The sequence below is a fragment of the Oryctolagus cuniculus genome, chromosome 2 (genome assembly GCF_051225735.1).
Source record: "Oryctolagus cuniculus isolate XC-2025 breed Fujian yellow rabbit chromosome 2, ASM5122573v1, whole genome shotgun sequence".
Lineage (NCBI taxonomy): Eukaryota > Metazoa > Chordata > Mammalia > Lagomorpha > Leporidae > Oryctolagus > Oryctolagus cuniculus.
Window position 1 is genome coordinate 32,187,615 of NC_142868.1, and position 24,776 is coordinate 32,212,390.

At 50.0% G+C, this 24,776-nt stretch overlaps 1 protein-coding gene across 4 annotated transcripts in view; it reads left to right on the forward strand.

The window, feature by feature from the left end:
• Positions 1 to 24,776, forward strand: part of TBC1D1 (TBC1 domain family member 1) — a 219,400-nt gene that overhangs the window by 104,896 nt on the left and 89,728 nt on the right. For all 4 annotated transcript variants that reach the window (XM_089325244.1, XM_017350653.4, XM_051830768.3 and 1 more), the window contains 5 exons: positions 10,260 to 10,760; positions 12,881 to 12,970; positions 15,988 to 16,098; positions 16,591 to 16,723; positions 21,891 to 21,982. In XM_089325244.1, coding sequence (XP_089181370.1) covers positions 10,260 to 10,760; positions 12,881 to 12,970; positions 15,988 to 16,098; positions 16,591 to 16,723; positions 21,891 to 21,982 — 927 coding nt within the window. The remainder of the gene's footprint in view (positions 1 to 10,259; positions 10,761 to 12,880; positions 12,971 to 15,987; positions 16,099 to 16,590; positions 16,724 to 21,890; positions 21,983 to 24,776) is intronic.

The window sequence follows — 24,776 nt, forward strand, 5'->3', positions numbered from 1 at the left end:
GCACCTTGTTCCAGGGGGTCCTGATGATATGGAGGGGTGATGGAAGGAGCAGGAAGTGTTCTGCTTCCTCAACTCTGGAACATCTCTTCCCTTAGGTGAATAGTATTTGCAGTGGCTGGAAGGTTGAAGGTGAGATGAGGTGGGGGAAAGAGTGTTGTCACCCACGGCGTGTTCGGAAATTTGGCCAGACAAGTTTTGGATTGTGGTTGCCACTGTCTGTTGCCAGCTCCAGCTCCGGGATCCATTTTCTCATCGGTCAGTTCTGGACTGAGAGGCAGGTGGCGTCGCAGGGAGCTCATTGCCTCCAGGTGCTGTCATTCTCACGGAGCTGGCCTTTCTTTACCTTGTAAATATTCAGATGGCCAGCGTTTACTGGGAGCCACTACATACCGGGCTCCATACCCAGCTTTCACACTCACCGTTGTTTGTGGTTGGAGTGACCCTAACCAAGTAGCTGGCGTTGTGCCACAGGAGAGCGGCTGGCCCGGGCTTGCCACCGCTCCTGTGCTTAACAAGGAGGATGGATCACCCGAAAGCATCGGGGTGTTCTCCCTCTGTTCTGGGACTAGGTCCTTCCCCATCAAGACAAGATGCCCCAGCAGCTCCTAGAAGCCTGCCTCCCAGGTAAAGGCCCTGGCCTTGGCCTCCGGGGTGGGGAGGTGGGTCAAGGGGCAAGGTGTTCCTTTTTGCTGGTCATTTTTTTCTTTTTCTTTATTGATTTACTGATTTTAAAATTTATTTATTTATTTAAAACACAGAGTTAGAGAGAGAGGAAGAGCCAGGGAGAGAGACAGAGAGGTCTTCCATCCGCTAGTTCATCCCTCACAAATGGCCACAACAGATCTGGCTAGACCAGGCTGAAGTGAGGAGCTTTCTTCAGATCTCCCGCATGGGTACAGGGGCACAAGCACGTGGGCCGTCTTCCACTGCCCTCCTGGCTGCATTGGCAGGGAGCTAGACTGGAAGTAGAGCAGTCGGGACTTGAACCAGCACCCATGTGGGATGCCAGCATCGCAGGCGGCGGCCCAACCCACTGCACCATGACGCTGTCCCCTTGCTGTCCATTCTGCTTAGGACTAACCTGCTGGCAGTGTCACGCTCTACAGTGGTTGGCCTTGCAGAGACTTAGAGACACCTGTGGCAGTGTTCATTTGGGCTGTTGAACTGGTGGAGAAAGAGTATGTGCAAGACAGACTGGAGGTACAAACTTACACTTGACGTTCCTCTTACAGTGAGAAGATAAAGAGGGGAAGAAGGCAAGAGCGAGGTTTACTTTTCCCAGTAGGTACCACAATTCTAGTAAATTCATCTCATTCATTGTGGTCTAATACACAGAGTGAGGCAGCAGAATGCTCGCTGGCAGGGGCTGGTACCTGTGAACGTTGGGTATTACATGTTGTTACCGGTCGCGGAGGGCAGGGCGATTGCCAGAGTGTCTCGTGGCTTCTTTTCCTCAGCTTAGTATAGAAATAAAAGGCCAGGAAACAATTTGCAAAGAGGCAGAAACTTTTACTCGATTGGCAAGCGACGGAGAAAGTGTCCAGTCTGAGAGGAGACCAGGCGGAGTGCCCGAGTGGGTTGAGGAAGTGTCCTGGGCTTATAAGGCATTACTGTTTGTTCATTGGGTTACCCTATTGGGGGTGCCCATTGGACAGGGAGTTTCACATACGTGTTGATTAGCTTGGAGCTCAAGGAGATTGCGGGGGTCTCCTGGAGATGGTCCGTCCCCATAGGGGCTCAGCCCCCTCATCTGCTAGCTGTGTGTGGAAAATTGCAACTAACTCAAAGACATAGTTTAAAACCGCAAGGTCACACAAGATAGCCAGGGTCTCTTGGAGCCAGTCCAAGTCTCCCCAGGTGCTCAGCCCCTTCCCCTGCCAGCTCTGGATGAAAGATTGCCCCCACCCCGAAAGAGAGACTTAAAGCTGCAAGGTCACACGTGCAGCGCAAGAAGCTATTAGTTGGGGAGATGCCAGTTGGCCTGGAGACAGGCTTTCCAGCCAAGCTGAGAGCCAGCTTGTGAAGGATGTCCTCCCTGTGTCTGAAGGGGCCCATGGACTCCCAGCCCCACTGGCCGGCCTCACACATGGAGCTGAGAATTAGTGTCATGGTTTGATTGTGAATAGTAGACTGTGGCTTAGGTCTTGAATGTATTTAGCCATGTTCCCCTCCCTGTTGTTTGTGTTTGGGGTGCGTGTGAGATTCCCCAGCCTGCGTTTGAGTCACTGGGGTCCTAATTGTAGCCTCCTTGGGGATGTCTCCTCCCTCCCTCCCTTCCTCCCTCCATTCCTTCTTCTCCCCTTCCTCCTCCTCCTCCTCCTCTCCCATCCTTCCCTCCTCCTCCCCTTTCCCATCTTCCTTCCTCTCCCTTCCCCCCTTCTCTTGTTTTAAAGATTTATTTTATTTGTTTGAAAGGTAGAGTTACAGAGAGAGAGAGAGAGAGAGAGAGAGAGAGAAAATATCTTCCATCTGCTGGTTCATTCCTTAAATGGTGCAATGGCTGGAGCTGGGCCAGGCTAAAGCCAGGAGCCCAGTCATCTTGGTCTTCCACATGGGTGCAGGGGCCCAAGCACTTGGGCCGTCATCCGTTGCTTTCCCAGGTGCATTAGCAGGGAGCTGGATCAGAAGAGGAGCAGCTGGGACTTGAACCGGCATCCATATGGTGTGCCAGTGCTGTAGGCAGAGGCTTAACCTGTTATACCACAGCGTCTGCCCCTCATCACCTTTTCTTGGTGGTGGTAACTTGAGCCCTACACCTGTACCTGAACCTGCACAGGGAGCTTTTCAGTCCCTTTGTGGGGATCAAACCTTATCTTTTATGGAAGAAATGAAGGTCTTGCCCTGGAAGGTCTGGCTAAGCCCCAGAAAAGTCCTTGGCTGTGTTTCCATTGAGATGGATTCCACTTGTACGTAAGCAGAGGGTGAGTGTGAGCCCCAAGGAGAAGGCAAGGCCAGGTGATGTGTCCCTGAGGTCTGGCACCATGCCTACGGGAGCAGGCATGAGCAAGGGGGAGAAAACTGCCTTTTGAGAGAAACAATCAGCTCTGAGTGGTGCCTTTAGACCTGGAAGTGAGGCAGTGCAGGCAATTGTGAATCACCTGTGTGTTCTGCTCCAGGCTGTTTGGACGACTAGCTGTTGTATGAGGTTACAGCCCTTTCTCATTTCCCATAGCAGAGAGCCAGAGGGAATGGGAATAATGTGGAAACATGCCATTCAAACAGGAATTCCACTCTGGCTCTGTTTTGGAACTTTTTTTTTTTTTTGGTGTATAATCTAAAATTTTATGAAGTCTTTTTTTATAGGGACAAAGTGGAATTTCTTTTGGTCTCCTTGGAGGCCTTAGTGACTGGTTTTATTTTACAAAGGGCAGAGTTTGATAAATGCTTAAGTCATTCTGTCTTCTCTTAGTTAATTCTACATGCTTGATCTTAGCCAAAAGGCTGAGAAGCAATTCCTCTCTTAGTTAATTTAAACTATACCCCACGTTGAGATTTTGTGGTTCTCCAGCCACTTTCCCCCGTGTTGCACTTGGCTTCCACCTTGCTTAGTCGTTTGCATATAAACTTCTTCCGTGCAGACAGGTTCAGTATCTTTGCTTTCCACAGCTTGTTCATCTCTGCTGTGAACGTGGCGGGTGGGGGCTGTGCCAAGTGGCTGGGGAGGGATGGTGCCATTGTTGAGGACGAGTTCTCCAGAAGAGCTTCCTTACCTCCGGGTGTGACTTGGGTGTGTGATAAATCCAGGCTTCTGGGCCTGCCTGCCCATGAGAACTGTGGGGGGACATCTGAAAACTGTGGGGGACCACCTCCAGATGGGGTACGCCTGAGTTTAGACAGGTAGGGGCAGACATCGGGGCTTTGCAATACTGGTGATTCTGATGTACAGCCACATTTGAGTTGAGAATCTGCTTAAACCAAGGGGGTTGGGCTCTGAGGACATCTGTTCTCTTCCAGATAGAACATCATTGATGCCACAAATTTGGTCAGTGTTTACCCCTGCCAACCAGTGTTTTCACTTCTAAAAGCGATTTGAGAGGATGTACAGAATGGGGATGGGCATTTGGCATAGGAGTTATACAGAGTGTGGGGCAGTCCCATCCCATGTCACGTTGCTTTGGTTTGAGTCTCAGCTCTGCTCCCCACTTCGCATCCTGCACCCCTGGAGGCAATGGAATGGCTCAGAGGGTGGGGCTCCTGTCACCCAGGTGGGGGACCTGGATGGAGGTCTGGCTCCTGGCTTCCTTTGACCTGGCCCAGCCCTGGTGTTGAGGGCATTGGAGGAGTGAACCAGTAGATGAGAGATCCATGTCTGTCTCTCTCTTTCTGACTTGTGTATAAGTAAAAAAAAAAAAAAAAAAAAAAAACTTAAAAAAGATCTACAAAATAATTTCATATGCTTGTTGGCTCCAGTGGCCATTAAATTACTTCCTAGATGTACCTTACTTTTAAAAAGGCGTCTAGTAAGGTGTTGGTTACCGACTAGAAGGTGGTGGTGAACCTTTGGAACAGTTACTTTGGAGGATGATGCTGGGTTTTATGTTTGCACGGACCATTTAATTGCTGGTCCAGTTCGGGGGAGCTGAACAGCTGTACTCCTGTTCTACATGTGGTGAAAGATGAAACCAAAGGACCGAGCGAGAAGGCCGAGAGGAGTGAGCGCCAGGGGCTGCAGTCCTTGGTGTTCTGACCGTGCCCAGGTGCTAGGCAGCGTGCCCCAGCGCTCTGCAGAGGACACGACATACCCGCCTGACCTTCTGGCTGGTTCTAAGCACAAACCAGGAGTCGAGGCACTAGTTCACCTTGTGAAGCCGTGGTGGTCGGACAAGACTGACGTCTGCTCAGGACCAGTCCTCTGTGGCGTGCAGTCGGCTGCTTGGCTCATGCCTGTGGCCCGGCACCTGTCACGCTGTGCTGGAAACCATGTATGTAGTTGCGTCTCTGACCTCCTACACTGCGAGCCTGTCAGGTCAGGGAGAATTGTGTTTTAGACGTTGTAGCAGGCAGGTTCAAGTCTTTGTGGCTGAGAGCAGCCCGGCAGGTAGAACTAATGCACACAGTGAAGAAGTTTGTGATTTTTCTGGTCTGGACAGCATCAGATGGTTGGCTTTTTGAGTTGTTTGGCTTTTTTTTTTCCTCCTTAAGTAATTTAAGTCGTGGCACTAACAGGATCTTTTCTTAATTATTTTGTACAAAATTCAAAGCATACGAGATAGAGTGGGAAAATACTTGCTTTAATCCCCCTTCACACACATACACCTTTTCCCAACAAATGCAAGTTCCTACTCGCCAGCAACAGAAACAAGACACAGACCCATTTCTCCTGGAAAATAACTATGCTGAGGAGGTTACTTTGTTGTTTGAAGTGCTTGTTTTCACTCCCAGCAGTGAGAAGGCACTTTGTCCGAGGAGCAAAAGCACTAGTGTGTACCTTTAGAATGTTTTAATATTCTACAGCAGAAAAGGCTGTGGGCTTTAAAATACGAATATCAGGCTCCTTTAGACTCACGTGGTACTTATCTGTGACTCGCTGGCAGAAAAACAAGACCGTAGTTGTGGACTGAAGTGACTTGAATTGTACACATCGTGGCAGGAGCGCTCCTAAATCCCTATGAATAAATTGCACTTGCAGTGTGTTTAATCCTTTAAAACCCCCAAATCCTTAAAAAGAAAGCTGACCCAAATGTTTCAGGACTTTACAGGGCAAAGTGACTGTTTCTAGTTCTCTTACAGTATCGATTTCTTGCTCCTTATAGAGCAGCATACACGTAAGCCCCAGAGACTCAGCTGTACCGCGTGGTGCTGCTGGGCGAATTCTGAAGGAACTTGTGTTTGCGAAGGGACTGCAGCTACGCTTTCAAGGCTGGGCGTTAGCACAGGCTCAGGTCGACAGAAGAGGAGCTCAGTAAGGTTTTATCTCCCCGAACAAGGCCTGTTTCTTCACTCGTTATTGGTGATTGAACTTAAGGATCTAACATTTTTGTTTTGATTTGCAACGTGAAAGGAGTTAAGACCAAACTCCAAGCCCTTGCTGAATTTATTCCAGTAGAATGCGTTTCAGATTCTTGTCTTTGCCGTGATTTGCTTTATCAGCTTATCTGCAAACAGAAATGACGCAGACATTATTGCTGTGACCGACTAAAAAAAGACTGGTTAGAAGTGCCCAGATGCTATCAGTGGGTAGGAGCTCCACGGGCCTCCGGGTGTGAGCATTTGCCCAAAAGGGGCTGTGTATTGCAGTCAATATCATAACTTGACATTGAAGTTCTGGGAGACTCAAGTTTCCCCTTAAGACATATTCAGTCTTATTTATTTATTATTTCAGTCTTATTTAACTGGGGGTGTATGTTAGTGATAGCATTGTCCCTTTTTTAATTTATATATATATATATTTAAAGATTTATTTATTTGAAAGAGTTACACAGAGAGAAGGAGAGGCAGAGAGAGAGAGAGAGAGGTCTTCCATCCACTGGTTCACTCCTCAATTGGCCGCAATGGCCGGAGCTGCACCAATTCGAAGGCAGGAGCCAGGAGCTTCTTCTGGGTCTCCCACATGGGTGCAAGGGCCCAAGGACTTGGGCCATCTTCCACTGCTTTTCCAGGCCACAGCAGAGAGCTGGATTGGAAGTGGAGCAGCCAGGACTCAAACCAGGGTCTGCATGGGACACCAGCATTGCAAGTGGCGGCTTTACCGCTGCGCTGACCCCTTTATGTATTTTCATTTTAATTGAAAGAGAAAGAAGGACAAAAGAGAGTGGGAGGAGGGGGAGAGGGAGAAAGGGAGGGAGATCTCTCATCTGCTGGTTCATTTTACAGGCTGAAGCCAGAACTCAACCTGGGTGGCAGGAGCCATCACCTGCTGCCTCCCAGAGTGTGCGTTAGCAGGAAGCTGGACTGGAAGTGGAGCAGGGCCTGGGAGCAGACACTCCAGTGAGGGATGCAGGCATCCCAGCGCTGTCTTACCAGGCGCCCGGGCCCAGCCATTTACTCGTTTACACATAGCTGTATGAGCGGCCCACCCCAGCCGGCCTCTCTCAGCCCTAGGCTTGTCCTCAGTCCGTTTCTTGAATATGAGCTGCCCCTTCTCTTGGCGTGTCTGCCCTCATCCTTGACTACTTTGTCCGAGATGCCCCAGTTTCTGTATCCCTGAATTGCTGAGATATCTCAAGGGCCCACGTGTGCTCCTTTCCTCTGCCTTTATCCTGTTCCTGAGGCTGTGGCTGCCTCCCAAGTAATACGAGCCTTTGATGTCCCCACTGAGACTCCAGTCTATCGGTCTAGCAGCCCCCAGGATGCCTTCCCGTGCAAGTGCTCCTGGCCTTGCAGAACCCATGCACCTTCTCTCCATACCTGCCCCTCTGCTGTTCCCTGTCTGAGCTCCTGGCACAGGCGTCCACGTGACCGGCCTGCGCATGTTGTCTGTAGAATCTTCAATTCAGCCGGTCTGTCTTCAGTGCTTGGTTGTTAGCTCAGGCTCCCAGCACACGCCAAACAATTCTCAGCACTCACCCCACCTCCTCTGGGTCCCCCGCGCCTTCCCCAGGTGGGGACTGCGTTCCTCTCCCACTTCTGAATCCCTGGCTCTAGCATTGAGAGATACCGAGAAATAAATGAAGGAAATGACTCAATTCCCGCATGCAAAAAGCTTGTGTAGGTGAGTCCAGGGCAGGATTGAGGAAATCATCCCTAGTGCCCATTATGTCCTTGTTTTTGGAAAAACAGTGACTCAGGTCTGTTCTGGTAAAAGGAACTGAATCTAGCAATGACATTCTGTAGACTTGCACACCTGTAGAGCCCGTTGCTTAATTTAGCCTCTTAGTATATAGGAATAATGTAATATTTAAATAGCATTAGGTTTTTAATTATTTGCAGTTTGTCATTTACACTATATTTGGTAAGGTGCCATTTGCCTTGTCCTGTTTTGAAATTATTATATCCTTATCAGGATTGCAGTGTTTTCTAGATCCCTATTTGTCATCTCCTTTATCCCTGTGGTGTACGCACAGCGTCTTAGTGCCCCTGGAGGGCAGGGCGCGCCTTGCCCTGACCTTGGGAACCCTGGAATGCAGCTGTGCCTGGATTCCAGGACTCACCTGAGCAAGCAGAGCAGCTTGGCTCTGCTGCTGAAGCGTGTTGCAGAGTCTGATTAAAGCGTGGGGGGTCTGGGGGCGGGGAAGACCACTGCATGTGCTCCTTGACCTGTGAAGTGAGGGACAACCCTCAGTTGTGTGGGTGCCCTTTCCTGCTGAGCCTTCAGGGAGAACAGCACACAGTTGCTGGGGTTAGTAATTGGGATTGTTCAAGTGACTCCCACTAATCTCACACTCAGTTTATTTACACAAGCTGGTTATATGTGCTTGAAAATTGGTGCTACTGGGGCCAGCGCCGTGGCGCACTAGGTTAATCCTCCGCCTGTGGCGCCGGCATCCCATATGGGCGCCAGGTTCTAGTCCCAGTTGCTCCTCTTCCAGTCCAGCTCTCTGCTGTGGCCCGGGAGGGCGGTGGAGGATGGCCCAGGTGCTTGGGCGCCTGTACTTGTGTAGGAGACCAGGAGGAAGCACCTGACTCCTGGCTTCGGATCGGCGTAGCTCCGGCCATAGCGGCCATTTTGGGAGTGAACCAATGGAAGGAAGGCCTTCCTCTCTGTCTCTCTCACTGTCTAACTCTGTCAAATAAAAAAAAAAAAAAAGGAAAGAAAATTGGTGTTACTCTTTGTCACACAGAAATATCTTTTACCTAGAAAATGTTATGTGTACTCCCCCCCCACCAAGATGTGGCAGCCTAGGAGGGACATTCAGCACAACAGAAATACTCCTTGCAATAGACGCTTGATAATCTGCTGAAATCCCAGCTTTTTAGGTCTTATTCCTCTGGAAATGTTTTTTTAATATAAAATGTCCTTAAAGATACTTTGAGTCTTTGTATGACAAATTCCTTGAAAGGATATGTCATAATATTTATGGCAGAGAGAGCTTTAAGACGTGCGTGATGTGAAATTACAAGGCTCTTTGGGAATTATGCATGAACACAAAATACAAGCATACTTTTAAAATCAACGAAAATTACCCCCCTTTACTGTATACACTGATCTTTGCACTGAACTGGAAATAGGATTTTTCCATTCTCTGTCATGTTGTGAAAAAGACACTGGAGCCTTATGGGTATTGGGCCCTAAATTGACTTTTCCTTCCATAGAAATTGGAAAAGAACTGGTTTAGGTGTTAGGTCAGAACAAAAGCTAGGCCATTCCTTTTGAAGATTGGATTCCTGCCTGCCTTGTGCTGTCTGGCCACGGAGATTACGCCGAGGGTACCAGCGGCTGCCGTCCGAACACTGCCCGGATGCATAGGCGCTGTAATGCGGTCCCCTCTGTGTTTGATGATGCTTTGGAGATTCTTGGCAGGGCTTGATGATGAGGGGGTGTAGCAGTGGGACCGCACCGCGACAAGTGAGACCCTCGTGTGCACCATTCTAATCATGGTTTTACACGAGAAGCCGAAAGCTGCTCTGATGGTACTAGTCCTGGGTGGTTTACTTTGTCTAAAACCTCCTAGCTTTGTGGTCTTTTTTTTTTAAGATTATTATTTATTTATTTATTTGAAAGAGTGGCAGAGTGACAAGAGAAGGGTGTTGGGTAGAGATCTCTCATCCGCTGGTTCACTCCACAAATGGCCACACCAGCCAGGGCTGGGCGGGGCTGAATCCAGGAGCCAGGAACCCCATCTGGGTCTCCCACATGAATGACAGGGGTCCAAGTACTTGGGCCATCTTCGTTGCCTTCCCAGGGAGCTGGATTGGAAGCAGAGCAGCCAGTACTTGAACTGGTGCTCCTGTGGGAGAGATGCCCGCCCGTGTTGCAAGGGTTGGCTTAACCCCCTGTGTGACATCAGTCCCCTTTGTAGTCATTCTCTTTCATACACGGGTAGGGCTATGTGGTAACTTCTCAGGTGTCAGTGAAGAAAATCCTGATGCTAAAACAAATGTCTTCTAAGACAGTGTCTGTGTTCTCTATCGCACTGTTTGTGGAGGAAGATGGCTATAAAATCTAGAAAAACTGATCCTCTGGCGAGCCACGTTGGAGAGACAACGGCTTCTCCAGGATGGACCCTTGGGTTTGGAGCCCAGGCAGCTGTGCGGTCCCCCGGCTGGCTCCTCACCGGGCGGGGTGTTGTGGGCACCTGCGGCTCCAGCGCAGCGCAGGTGCTCAGCACCTCGCCCTCCGCCGGGGTTGCGCCGAGTAACGCTGCTCCCTTTGTCGGCAGGTGCCAGAGATCATCAGCTCCATCCGCCAGGCCGGGAAGCTCGCGCGCCAGGAGGAGCTGCACTGCCCGTCCGAGTTTGACGACACGTTCGCCAAGAAGTTCGAGGTGCTGTTCTGCGGCCGCGTGACGGTGGCCCACAAGAAGGCGCCGCCGGCCCTGATCGACGAGTGCATCGAGAAGTTCAACCATGTCAGCTGCAGCAGGAGGGCGGATGTGGACCTGGCCTCCCGGAACCCCGAGCCCCTGGGTCCCGGGGGCGGACTCCGGGCCGCGCTGCCCGGGGCGGCCGCCGAGGAGCCCGGCCGCAGGCCCATGCGCAAGTCCTTCTCGCAGCCGGGCCTGCGCTCGCTGGCCTTCAGGAAGGAGTTCCAGGACGCAGGGCTTCGCGGCAGCAGCTGCTTCAGCTCTTTCGAGGAGAGCGACATCGAGAGCCACCTGCTCAGCGGGCGCAATGTTGTGCAGCCGACGGATATCGAGGAGAACAGGACTATGCTCTTCACGGTAAAAGTCGGCGGTGGCGACGCAGAGAAAGCTCGCGCTTGGGTGTCTGTGGGGTTCCCTGCGGTTTGGTATCCTGAGTCATTCTTAGGATAAAAGGATCAGTGATGGAACAGAGACCACAGCCTCTCCCTTGGGTAACTGACCTCCCTCCTGTGTAAGAGAGGGCCCCAGAGGGATATATAAACATCTTTCAGTTGGAAAATATTCTTTGCGGTGATTATTAATTTATAAAATGCTGCCCCTTTATTATGAAGAAGATTTAGGTTTGTGGGTAACACTGTACTTGAAATTCATACCCAAACTGAAATACTGTGTTGGTTCAGTGAATTGCTTGCTTTTTTTTTTCCCCCTAGGAAAATTCTTGATAAACTAATAGTGAGCGAGTGCCAGTGCCGGAGTGGAAGGGGAGCCGCCCCTGACACTCAGCGTCTGCTGCGGCTTGCCCTCCCTGGGAGGCCCCTGGGTCTGAGCTGAAGGGTCTGGGGGCCATTGGGCGGGCAGCGGCACCAGCTTCGGTTTGGAGTAGTGACCACCTACCATCGTACCGAGAGCCGAATGACCTCTGCGGCACTTTGACGCCTGTCTCTGGGCCGGGAGCTGGTCCAGAGGTTGATCCTGGGTGCAGGTTTACATGGGTGCGGAGGGGTCAGAGCATAAATAGGGATGATTGCCTCCCATGTATCAGCCTTGACCCACCGTGATTAAAAGGGTGCTACGCTGGCGGTTCAGACTGGTACTTTAATCTGTGATTGATTGATCGATCAATCTATCTATCTATCTATCTATCTATCTATCTATTTTAAGAATCAAAGCACCTATCTTGGTGTCAGGGAGAAAGCTGCTGAGCGCATTTATTTTCAAGTACTTGACTGCCATGTACGAGGTCCCTTGCAACACTCTGGAAAGAAAGCAGTGACAGGACAGGCATGGCCTCGGCCCACAGCACCGGGGACAAGCAGCGGATTGCAAAGCTGACTCTGATTAGAGCTGTGATGAGCCTGCTGCAGAGGGGGTGCAGAGGGGGCGTGGGAGTCAGGAAAGGCTTCTTGGCGCACAGGATTTTCTCAGAGCAGGGGTCTCAGTGCAGCCAAAACAGGGAGCGTCTCCTGGGTTGAGAGAGCAGTAGGTGCAGAGGCCCTAGACGGGGTGGGGGGTGGGGGCTTGGGCTTTACCTGGGACTCCCTCCTCTGTTTCTTTGCTGCCAAGCTCCCTCTGCTTGTCTCAGGTCTTGCCTCATCGCTTCCAGGTCTCTGCTGAGATGTTCCTGTGACAGGGGGCCAATAGCAACTTCCCTTGGCACTTTGCTTTATTTCTCTCCCTAGACTTGCCACCATCTGACATAATAACAGTTGAGTAAAATATTTTATGTTCTGTGTGCCCCCTGGGGATAAACTTCACGAGGGCATGGATTTTCCTTTGTCCGTTGCCTTCATTAATAGTCCCAGGAACCACAACCCTGGCACACAGTAGGTGCTTAGTAGACGCCAGGTGACTGTCCAAGGAAAGCAGAGAGGGAAGGTAGAAAGAGATGGGGCTGGGGAGGGAGGCAGCCTCCCACCTCCCCATGCAGCCAGCAGAGGGCGGCTGCCGTGGCCAGGATGGGTGTTGAGCATAGCGCTTTGCCGTCGTGGGCGTCTGATATTCTGAGACAGTAAGGCAGTGTGAGTTTACGCGAATGCACTCACTCAAAAAAAAAAAAAAAAACAATAATAATAATAATGATCAGGTAAGAGCATGTAGTCCATGTTACTACCTAATGCAAAAAATTATTTTGGCAATAATTCAAAATGACTACTTAGCAAAAAAATTAGCCAATTGGAAGTTTTTAATAGAAACTTCTGTTTTCTGAAACTCTCACGTAGAAAGCCCACCTTCTTGTAAGGGGGCTGTGGGTTTGGGGCTGTCTCTGGTGGGTGAGTCACTCTGGCTGTTGGCGCTACCTGCATTACAAAGCAGAAGCTAGACGCTTTGCAGCTGCCTCCTGCATGGCCACGACGGCACTCTTAGCAGAACTCACCCCTCAAATCTGTATTCTGACGGCTCATCAAGTGGGAAAGAGTCCTGTGCCGGAGTTCCACTTCCATGAGAAGCTGATTTCCCCTTTTTTTTGCTCCTTTAAGATTGGCCAATCGGAAGTTTACCTCATCAGCCCTGACACCAAAAAAGTAGCATTGGAGAAAAATTTCAAGGAGATATCCTTTTGCTCTCAGGTAAGTGGAGACTAATTATTGGTTCAGTTGCAGTTCACATTTTTTATTTTTTATTTTTTTTATTATTTGACAAGTAGAGTTATAGACAGAGAGACAGAGAGAAAGATCTTCCTTCTGTTGGTTCACTCCCCAAATGGCTGCTACGGCCAGCGCTGGGCCGATACGAAGCCAGGAGCCAGGTGCTTCCTCCTGGTCTCCCATGTGGGTGCAGGGCCCAAGGACTTGGGACATCCTCCACTGCACTCCCTGGCCACAGCAGAGAGCTGGCCTGGAAGAGGAGCAATCGGGACTAGAACCCGATGCCCATATGGGATGCTGGCGCCGTGGGCAGAGGATTAACCAAGTGAACCACAGCACTGGCCCTGCACTTAAAATTTTTAAAAGATTCTTTTAATTTTAACATCCGTCACACAACATAAGTGCAAGAGGTATCACGAGATGTGTTTAAGTTCTTGATATGCGATCTTGCATTTTTGTTCTCCTTTGGTGTATTAAATGTATTATAAATATATTTTGGATACTAAGAGTTTTGGTCTTGGGAATGATAACAAACTGGAGAGGCAGGGGTTTGGCCTAGCTGTTAAGAGTCTGGTTAGGATACCCTCATCCCCTGTGATAGTGCTTGGGTTTGATATTTGTCTCCGACTCCTATTTAACTTTCTGCTAGCACAGACCCTGGGAAGCAGCAGCCACGAATCAGGTCACTGGGTTCCTGCCACCCACTTAGGAGACTGGGATTCAATTCCTGGCTCCTTTCTTCAGCCCTTGTCCCACCTTGCCCATTGCAGGCTTTGGGGCGTAAGCCAGCAGATGAGAGAGTTCTCTCTCTCTCTGCTTCTCAAATACATTAAAATAAAAGGAAAAAACACACTGGAAAAAATAAATCTTTACTTTTTTGCAATTATTGATAGTATTGTTCTATTGTCATGTCTAGGGGTATCTGTATGTTTTATATCTATTTATGCACACAAGGACATTTCAATTTCGTAAAAATTTATAAAAATTTCTTTGTTCAGTTTTTGTTTGCTTTTCCCTTAAAATGTAATAGTGCTCATCTCTGAGGATTCTTACTGACAGCACAGTGTCCACTTAGAGATGTCTTTCTTGACAGTCCCCTAGAGGTTTTGGAGGAGTCTGTCAGTCATGACAGCTGTGCCAGGTTTATGCAGGATTGTCTCCCACAAACAAGACAGCACTTACAATTAGGCGTTGCTGTTTTTCAGTTCCCTAGTAAGAGTTCATGAAAATCATAGAGCTTGTTGATTGATTGATTGATTGATTGATTATTTATATGACAGGTAGAGTTATAGACAGAGAGAGAGAGACAGAAAGTCTTCCTTTCGTTGGTTCACTCCCCAAACGGCTGCTACGGCCGGCGCTGCGCCAATCCGAAACCAGGAGCCAGGTGCTTCCTCCTGGTCTCCCATGCGGGTGCAGGGCCCAAGGACCTGGGCCATCCTCCACTGCCTTCCCGGGCCATAGCAGAGAGCTGGACTGGAAGAGGAGCAACCGGGACTAGAACCTGGCGCCCATACGGGATGTTGGCGCCGCAGGCGGAGGATTAACCAAGTGAGCCAGGGCGCCGGCCCCAAGAGCTTGTTGATTTATAACATGATTTACCTAAATGTTCAGAAGGAAATTTTTTTCCAAAGCATAAAATTTTTTTTTGTCAAAAGCTAATAGGGAACCATTTCCTAAGAAATTGTTTTCCTAAATCATTGTCCCCTAAGTAGCAACCTCTAGTACATGCTTAGTTAGCTCCTGGAAGGCACTGAGCTGCTGGGGCATGTCAGTCACTGCTTATTTGCTGGGAAACCTTAGACCTAAAAGTGAGATTAGCCACAGTATTTTTTTTTTTTTTGTAAGAGTTTCTCTACTTTCTTTTTTTTATTATTATTTTTTTTTATTTTTTGACAGGCAGAGTGGTCAGTGAGAGAGAGAGAGACAGAGAGAAAGGTCTTCCTTTGCCATTGGTTCACCCTCCAATGGCCGCCGCAGCCAGCGCGCTGCGGCCGGCTCACCGTGCTGATCCGATGGCAGGAGCCAGGTACTTATCCTGGTCTCCCATGGGGTGCAGGGCCCAAGGACTTGGGCCATCCTCCACTGCACTCCCTGGCCACAGCAGAGAGCTGGCCTGGAAGAGGGGCAACCTGGACAGAATCCGGCGCTCCGACCGGGACTAGAACCCGGTGTGCCGGCGCTGCAAGGCAGAGGATTAGCCTAGTGAGCCGTGGCGCCAGCCTGCCACAGGATTTTAATCTTGATTTGCTTCTACTTATGAAATATTACTGTCAAATATTTGTTTTTTAATGTGATAATTTTATTTCCTAAAGAGTACAGTTTATAAGTTTCTATGAGTACCCAAACTTTGAGCTGTCATGATGTGTATCTGCATTCTGGTATTTTCAGAAGACGTTGACGTGTTAATTTTCATGGACAATGTTTTATCTGTAGGATGCTGTCTCTTAGCCAATGCTCTCAAAACAAGTCTCAAAACAAGCTTACATGGTAATGTTCGTTAACGAGAGCTCTTAGGAGATTATGGTAGCCCTTTGGCCTTAATAGCTCATGCTTAGCACTGCTTTGTGTGTATATAATTTTGTCTCATTTTTTGTACTGGTTTACTTTATTATTTACCTGTTACTTTAGGAGGACAAACGTGTTTTAAATCTTTTTAAAATTTGTGTGTGTGTGTGCGTGTGTTCCTTAATCTCTGGCCTCTCCTTGATCTTTTCATGAGGGTTCTTATTCTCTGATACATAAGAAAAGTTCCCATTTTTCTATCGCTTTTCTCCATGTCCTGGAAGTTGTAAAATGAGTGTCAAACTTTGAACTTTCAGGCTGTGGCAGTCCTTCCGTGAGGGTGATCAGAGGAACGTGTTAGGACCGTGGCTGTCTTGATATTGAGGCGCACCGAGAGGGGTGTTTAGATCTTTTCTGATTGTGTTCTGTAATGCTGGGGTGCGTCTCTCCGACACACCTCCAGCCTCCTCCTCCCTCTCCCCTGCCTCCCACAGGGCATCAGGCACGTGGACCACTTTGGGTTTATCTGCCGTGAGAACTTGGGCGCTGGCGGCGGCGGCCTGCATTTCGTCTGCTACGTGTTTCAGTGCGCAAACGAAGCTCTGGTGAGAGGATGTGCAGTCCTTGCCTGGGATCTCAGCCCCATGGCATCTTCTGGCCCTAGCACAATGGGCTAGCCTCGTCCACTTGTTGTCTGGTGTCGTTATCCACCTGTGCCGATTTGGTAACTGAGGCATAGCTGAGATGCCCTTGGGGGTGTGCCTTGAACGTTTTCCTTGTTTTTGAAGAGCTCGGCCTTCCTCACCCCCTAGCTTACATTCTAAATGTCATTTTGGACCTTTGGCCAGAGGAGTTTGCTAGGTCCCTGTGTATCAGCTCTGTATGTTGGCCTTTTGCCTCGTCTGCTTGAACAGCACCGGGGTGGGTTTCTTGGCCACCAGTGTTAGCAGTCTTTACTATTACTGTCTGCTGGCGTGGGAAGAAGGGTCCAGAAAAACCCTAACGTGCCGGGGGTTTCCCATCTACCTACTGAGATCTGAGCCCAGCCAGCAGCAGGTGGACCGCGTGCTCACGGCACTTTCTCTTCTCTTGCCTAGGTCGATGAAATCATGATGACCCTGAAGCAGGCTTTCACGGTGGCGGCGGTGCAGCAGACGGCCAAGGCTCCGGCCCAGCTGTGTGAGGGCTGCCCCCTGCAGGGTCTGCACAAGCTCTGTGAACGCATAGAGGGTGAGGAGAGAGGGAATGCGGTGTGTGTGTGTGTGTGTGTGTGTGTGTGTGTGTGTGAGATGTGCGTGCCCATTCCAGGGATGCAGAAATGAGCGCCTGGGTCCCCTTCTCGCCGCTGCCCTCTGTACCCAGAGGTTAGTGGAGAAGTTAGGGAGACAGTGAGCAAGCCAGCTGCCTGTGGTTCGTCAGGGCTGGGAGAGGGCTCAAGCATCTGGGCTGATATGGTGCAATCCAGTGAGACTGGGGCGCAGGGTCCCTCCTCGGTGGCCTCTGTGAGTACTGTGTTGTTGGAGGGGAGGGAGCGAAGGCAGGTGGCAGCGGAGGAGCCCACGGGAAAGAAGTGATGACTGCGGATGCTGACTGCTATTTCTAGACACTTGGCTGAGGGCAGTCGTAAGAGCATGTTAGGATTGGCAGTTGTTCCCGCTTGAATGCTTGGGGTGTGCCAGGCACTGTGCCCGCTGTCCTCTGTAACACTCAGCTTCGCCACACCTGTGGGAGGAAAAGGACGGGTTTATTCTGCACGTCTTACACATAGGTAGATGGAGGGGTGAAGACGTGCAGGGGTACAGCAGCGTCGGGGGGGCCGGGCACTCGGCCCAGGCGGGAAGCACCTGGCTGTTAGCTCAGCAGCCCTGCCTTTCAAGGAGAGGGCTGTGCGGGGGCGCCCAGGCGTCCGGCCCACTCTCTTCTTTTAGACGTGGGGGGATTTGAGCAAAGTCAAAGCGCACAGGGCTGCGGGGTCAGAATGGACGGGGAGGAGCCCCTCCTGAGTGGGAGGGGGCGTTGGTGGCCGGGGGCCAGGGGCCGGGGGCCGGGGGCCGGGGGCCGGGAGGGACCTGGGGAAGCCTGAGAGCGGGAGCGATGATGCTCACCTGAGGGATGCAGGTGGTGGAGGGGCTTGTGCCTGCGGGTTAGGATTTTGTCCCATTTTTAGGATTACTTCTAAATCTTGCTGTTTGTAGTTTTGGGTGTGTCACATGATTGTGACTACCCGGGTTACTGTAAAAAGAAAATGGCGATTATGTCCCGTGGGGACAGGCGTCTGGCTTATTATTGGTTAAGACCCAAGGTTGAGCGCCTGCACCCCATCTCCGAGTGCCTGAGTTTGGGTCTCAGCTCCTCTCTCGATTCCAGATCCCTGCTAATGTGCACCCTACAAGGCAGCAAGTGGTAACATCAGTACTTGGGTCCCTACCAAGCCACCACTGCATTCAAGGCTCCTGGCCTTCGCCCTGGCCCAGCCCCTACCTTTGTGAGCATCCGGGGAGAGAACCAGCAGGTGAAAGATTCTTTCTCCCTGCACCGTCTCAAATAAATAAAAGTGTAATTACTTCCCGTGTATCCCAACACTATAACTGTAAAGAAAAACTGCTTTCCTCTTAGACCTCATTTCCTTTTTTTAATGTAATATGAAAATTTACTTTTTTTTTAAAGATTATTTATTTGAAAGGCAGAGTTACAGAGAGGCAGAGGCAGAGAGAGAGGTCTTCCATCCTCACGTGGCCGCAATGGCTGGAGCTGGGCCGATCCAAAGCCAGGAGCCAGGATTCAGGGACTTCCAGGTCTCCCACATGGGTGCAGGGGCCCAAGGACTTGGGCTATCTTCCACTGCTTTCCCAGGCCACAGCAGAGAGCTGGACCAGAAGTGGAGCAACCGGGACTCCAACCAGTGCCCATATGAGATGCCGGCACTGCAGGTGGTTGGCTCACCCGCTATGCCACAGCGCCAGCCCCCAACATACCACTCTGTAAGGACAGCTCAGTGGTGGTGTTCCCACTGTCATTCCTGCTGAGCTGTCACTGTCACTCCTGTCTTCTGTGCAGCATTTTCATCTTCCCGCACTGCCAGTTCCTCTCTCTGCCTCCCTGCAGCCTCTGGCACCGCTCTACTTTCTGTCTCTATGAATTGCATTACTCAAGGTGCTTTATATAGATGGAATTACACACTATCTGTCTTCTTGTTTCTGGTTTATTTCACTTAGCATAATGTCCTCTAGGTTTGTTCGTGCTGTATGTGTCAGAACTTCATTGCTTTTTAAGGCTCAGTAACGTTGCATTATATGTGGACACTGCATTTTGCTTGTCCATTTGTCCGTCAGTGGACGTTTGGATTACTTGTACTTTTTGGCTGCCGGGAATAATGCTGCCCTGAATGTTGGTGTGCAAATATCTATGCCAGTCCCTGCCTCCGGTTCCTCTGGATGTGTACCCCGGTGTGGAATTGCTGCATCCTATGCTTGGTCTATGCTTCACTGTTAAAGGAACTGCTGCGCTGTTTACAGCACTTATGGCCTTTCGCGTTCCCACTGCCAAGGCACAAGGGTCCCCCTTGGCATCCTTACATAAAGCTTTTTTTTTTTTAAGATAAAGATAGCCACCCTAACGGATGTGAGATAGTATCTGATTGCTCATTTCAAATGAAATAAATAGCAGCTGACGTCTGAAAGCCTGAGAAGGTTCATTCATAGCGTGACAGTGCCCTCTAAAATGAAGCATGATTAATATTTTTGACTGTTTTCCAAAGTGTTACTATTTGCTGACTTTATACAAAATGTAGCTGGGAACCAGCAAGGTTTTGCTTTAACTACAGCTCCCGACTGAGAGGCTCACTAACCCTTCTCACAGTGGTTGTCAAGATAAGGTGAATGATGACAGAATTGTCCCTTAAGAGCTTATTAAGAAGGCAGCCATGGCCTTGGCCTTGAAGATAAAACAGATCATGATCTGCAGGCACTGGAAAGCTTCCAGGGCTCCACTTGGTTGAATTTTCGTCCTGGCTTAGCTTTCGGAAAGCTACTGCTGAAAAGTTTAATCAGGGTAGGGATTTTGCAGCTGTAGTATCAGAATTATTTGATTAACCTTTTATCTGATAAAATGCAACCAAGGGCAAGGGTGGGCGATGTAGCATAGCAGGCTAACTGCAGGGACATCTGCACCGCCTGTCCGGATGCCTGCTGAGAGTTCCGGCTACTGCAAGCTTCCAGTCCAGCTTCCTGCTAATGCACCTGGGCGGCAGCACTCCTGTTGTTAATATAACCATTAACACTCATGTATGATGTCAGTGATCACCCAAGGCACTTGACATGAGATGCTAAGGCCATGGGAGCCTTTTGAATCCACAAACTCCGTCAGTATTTAGACAAGGCCATAAGCAAAGTGTAAGTTCTCTCCTCCCTCCGGAGAAAAGTACATCCTTCTTTGATGACCACTTCTTTCCACTGGGGTCTCACCCACAGAGGTCCTTCATGTAGGACATTTTTTGTCATAGTCTCTTGGCTTTCCATGCCTGAAATTCTCTCATGGGCTTTTCAGCCAGACCAGAATGCCTTAAGGACTGATTCTGAGGTCAGAGTTGCACTCACTTTTTTGAAGACTGCGTAAAGGAGACGTTGATCAGAGGCATCGTTAGTAGAAGAGCTGCTAATTACTTTCTGAGTGATTTTAGCATCCCTTGCTTTTTGCTGTTGCATTCTATGGAGAGGACCCACCAGTGAGTGACCTGGCTACAAAAAAAAAAAAACAAAAAACCATATTTTCTCAGTTGACGCAGTCAAGTTATCTGCAACAGAATTTATGTGTCTCCATCTGTCTGTAGCAGAATACATAGGCTGTGCTTGGTGATGGGGGTGGAGACGCCGCTGTCATGTGTACTACAGCCTGTGAGAGGTACAGCTGCACTCAGGCTGTGCTGGAACTGGATGCAGCCACCGTGGTATTTATGTATTTATGTAAAGTTTAGCAGAGCATTCCGGGAATTACCAGAATGAATTATGCTGTCAGCTGAGCTGAGCTTTCCGTTAGCTCCCAGAGCAAACGTTCCCCTAGCAAAGCTGCTCTCTGCCAGTGCTCCCTGTAATGGCTGCTCATCTGCCAGTGCTCCCTGTAACGGAGCCTTCCCAGCGCCGAGGGTGCAGCAGCTCACTGTCCTTGACTCCCCCATCACCTCGCTCCCTTCTCATCCTCACCCTTCGGGCACCGCCTGGGGCCTCTGTGGAGGCGTGGGCCACCCACCTATGGGTGGAGATGAGAGGCCACATAGAGGGTGCTGGTGTCCTGGAGACACCTGCTGAGACACAGACTGGACTGCTGGGTGACCGCCCCTAGGCTTGCCCGCACTACGCAGCCTGTCCACCTCCTCTCAGGGCTTAGGGTCTCCACGTAGTGGGAGAGCAGAAACATGGGCCCCACACCAGGCTGGCTGCTCATGGGCCCCCAGTCACCTGGTTTCTCTGGCTTCTCAGCAAACGCGTCTCTGACACTGGGCATGATTTCTCAGTACCTATGGACAAGTCCCCACTTAGGCTCAGCGCCCTCAGTCTGTCCAACACCGCTGTCCAGCTCAGAGCCTTTGCCCCGCCCCTTCCCCGGGCCTCCCCATCCCAGAGCAGTGTTCTGCTGGCGGCTGGGTCAGCACGGCCTTTCCCTCCCAGCCTTCTCCTGCGTGGCCATCATCCCTGGATGTGGGGAAGAGTCAACACACAGGCCCTGACCTGTGGCTGTGTGGGGAAGGACCTCCTTAAACGGCACTGCCTTTGGTTTTATGGCTTTTTTCCCAGAACCCTTTGTAATGTTCATTGAGTGGTCTTTGTTAATAAGCACGTGGTAAAAGAAAAGTCGTTAGCCCCATGAAGATTTTATGTGAAGGAAACCCAATGTGCAAGAGGAAAACGTGGGTCCATCTTCACACCCAGGAGGTGCTTTTCCTGAAAGAAAAGGTGTCCTGGCTCTGGAGCTGTGAGAATGGTCATGAGCAGTTCCCGGCTCCGGGGAGCAGGCTCTGACGGGGTGGCGTGTTGAAACTCAGAGAGCGTCCTCCACAGCCGCTCATGCTCAGGGTGTCCTGGCTGGCCTTTGGATGTTAGCTCTGTGGGCCTCGATTTCCTTAGCTGGAAGATGGAGACAGTGGCATCCTCTTCCTCAGGTGCCTTCAGGGAATTAAAGGAAACTTCAGGGGTTTAACGCTCAGAATGCACTGCCCAGAGTGTCGGAGCGCATTTGAGAGATGACGATGCCTGGACAGGTTCCCCAGTGTTCCCGGACAGCGTGCGGTGGGTGGCTGGGAGCGTAAGAAACAGTTATGGAAGAGCTCAACTCTATCTACCTCCTCACTTTTAACTACAGTTTTTAACATGTCTCCCTTTTTTTTTTTTTTTCCTCTTAATAGGAATGAATTCTTCTAAAACCAAACTAGAACTGCAGAAGCACCTGACAACGTTGACAAACCAGGAGCAAGCGACCATTTTTGAAGAGGTTCAGGTACAGTGGAGGTGTTTAACTTCGAGAGGGAGAGAAAAGGCCAGCAGCTTACCTGGGGGGTGCTGTGTGCACAAAACAGCCAAGCCATGCTGTCATCGCCCTGTGCGTGAGGTTTGAGCCCCGGGCATGGGCTGGAACAGTCCCTTCGAGGAGCCGGGGAGGAATCGCATGCTTATACCCGTCTTGGCTTTCACAGTAAAGTGACTCAATGTAGGGCAGCTTCTCCCTTAAGAAACGAGTGAGGGTAAGAGAACGGACGCTGTGAAGTGGGGACCTTGTTGTCTGTAGAGCTCTCATCTGCTTCATGGGACCCGCGGCTGCCCCTTCTCGCTCACGATTTCACTGTTAAGTTTGGAAGTTGAATGAGTGTTTTGTACATGAACTTGAACATAATTATTCCTCCTTCCATTTTTATTTTTCCCCCTAAGGTTTGAAAATATAGGTCATGTCTACTTAGAGCTGAATATCAAACCTAAAAAATCCACCAAAACCAAAACAAAACTCCAGTCACTGGCTTTCTGCTCTCAACCTTTGCCCTTGCCTCTGACTGCAGCGTGTCTCCGGGAAACCGAGCCGTGGCTGCTGGCATGCCTGTGGCCTGCTCAGGGTGCATCTTTAATGAGCTTGCCGAAAATTTCACGTCTGCTTTTTAGCCAAGGGACATTTTCTGTGGTTTTTTTGGCACTGGTCTTGGGAGGAAAGCACATCAGAACAAAACATGTTTTTGGGGGTTGGTGGGGAGGTGGCCCGCAGGTTCTACAAATAGAAGCATCACTGAGCAGGGAGAAAGCTGGGCCGCCATGCGGGTTCAGGTTCTCTCTTCCTTCTCATGGGGAGAGACCATGCAGAGGGCTCCCGGGTCTGCTTTGTCAGTACAAAAAATTAAAAGAGTGTTTTTTCTCTTTAATCACATATTAGAGTTCTTTTTTGTTCTTCTTCAACAGGGTTGGCATATATTTGTAGGAAAATCAAAAAGCACAGGGAGATGTTTTTATTGCACAGATAGCCTGGAGGGTAGTTTTCACAATTTTCAACTGCCTTTATATTTTTCTTAAACCAGCTTGCGACTTGCTGCTTTGTTTTTCCTTAAAGGATCTTTGGAGTTCTCAGGTTCGCGATACCCTTAGACAGACACACTGTGATTCGTATTTGGAGTTCAGAAACAGGCAGCTGCCTTCTGATTTTGCACGCGTTCGAGGCTGAAGCTGGGCCTTTTCCCTCTGACGCTGGCCGGGGGGAGCCGCTCTGCGGCAGGCCCCGGAGCTGTGCCTCCTTAGTTAGACGGGGCCACATAAGGTTCCCCAAGACAGCGTGGTGGGTCAGGATAGGCAGGACGTGGAACGTTTCTCTCGCAGGGACGGTGAACTCCTAGTGCACAGGCTTCTGAGGCGCTCTTTGACCCATCCAGGATTCCAGATGCCTGGTCTACTGGGACCAAGAGACTGGAGAAAAAGCAGTTGACAGAGGCTTGCTTTGTAAATAAAGTTCAGCTCGTGTCCCGAGGCCGCTCTGTGTTGTTCCAGACATCTCTATCCTTTTTCCATCTCTCTGAACACCAGAAGCCGAGGTGGTCCCTGGCCTCGGGGCCAGCTTCTCCTCTGTCCTGCGTCCTTGTCTGTGGCTCCTCCTTGAAAGGCTTGGGGTTGGTGTGGCTCTTCCTTCTACAGGCTCACCGATGGGTTCTTTCCCAGTGGCCACTCCTGGTTTCATTTTAGGTAGCAGGTGCCTGCTAGGGGGCATGAAGAAAACAAGGTAGCTTTGCAGCTGGGCGAGCTCTCTTGTAATAAAAGGGTCTGCTCTTGCTGCTCCACTGCTGGCTGAGCACCACTGCCTCTTGGGTCCTGGGTCCTGGGTCCTGGGTCCTGGGTTGCGGGTTGCTGTCGGCGAGAGGGACTGGTCACAGAGGGGCCCGCAGCCTCTTCAGTCTGAGTGGTGTATTTTGGGGAATGACTTAAGTACTGAGTAGATTGCTCAAGTAGATTTGTCCTCATTGGCCTGTTATTCATTAAGTAACCTGACTTCTCACAAATCAAAGATTAATGGTCAGAGAGCCTTTTGTCACTTTGTGAAGACTGGGTCCCCACTTTGTTGGGTTTTCTGCAGCTTCAGAATGATCTCTTGGAAGGTTTGATTGTGGTTTTTTAGAAATTTTGGTTTCCCAGCATAGAGTCCACAGGAGCGCTGTCTGTCTTCCCAGACTTGGCCTGCTGGCGCCCATTGCTCGGCACTGGAAGTTGATTTTTGAATTCTCCTTTTACCATGTCTTAGAAGCCCTCATAGAAAGGAAATCAAGAAAGATGGAACAAGATTGCTGCTGTTTCTCCTAACAGACAATGGATAGTTTTATATTGTTCCTTCTTGAAAAATTGAAGTGCAATACACAGATAGAGAAACACAGTCAGTGATGTACAGTCCAGTCAGTTTCTCTAAGGCGAACATCTCGTGCAGCCTGGGCTGAGGTTAAGAAGTGGAGCATTTCCAGGCCCTCAGAATCCTGCCCCGTTCCGTTCCCACCCAGCAGGCGGCCAGCGTCCTGACATCTGACCCTGCCAGTTACTTTCTGACTGCGAAGAGATGTTGGCCATTGATTCACCGTCATTTTCATTGGATTTGTTTGTTCATGAAATCCCCTTTAAGAAATGGCGACTTGCCATCTCGTCGAGAACAGTGAAACCAAGTTCAATGAATTCTGTGATGTGGTCTCTGGCTCTTGGCTTCATTTTTCTTTTTTTTAAAGAATTTATGTATTTGTTTGAAAGGCAAAATTACAAAGAGGCAGAGGCAGTGTGTGTGT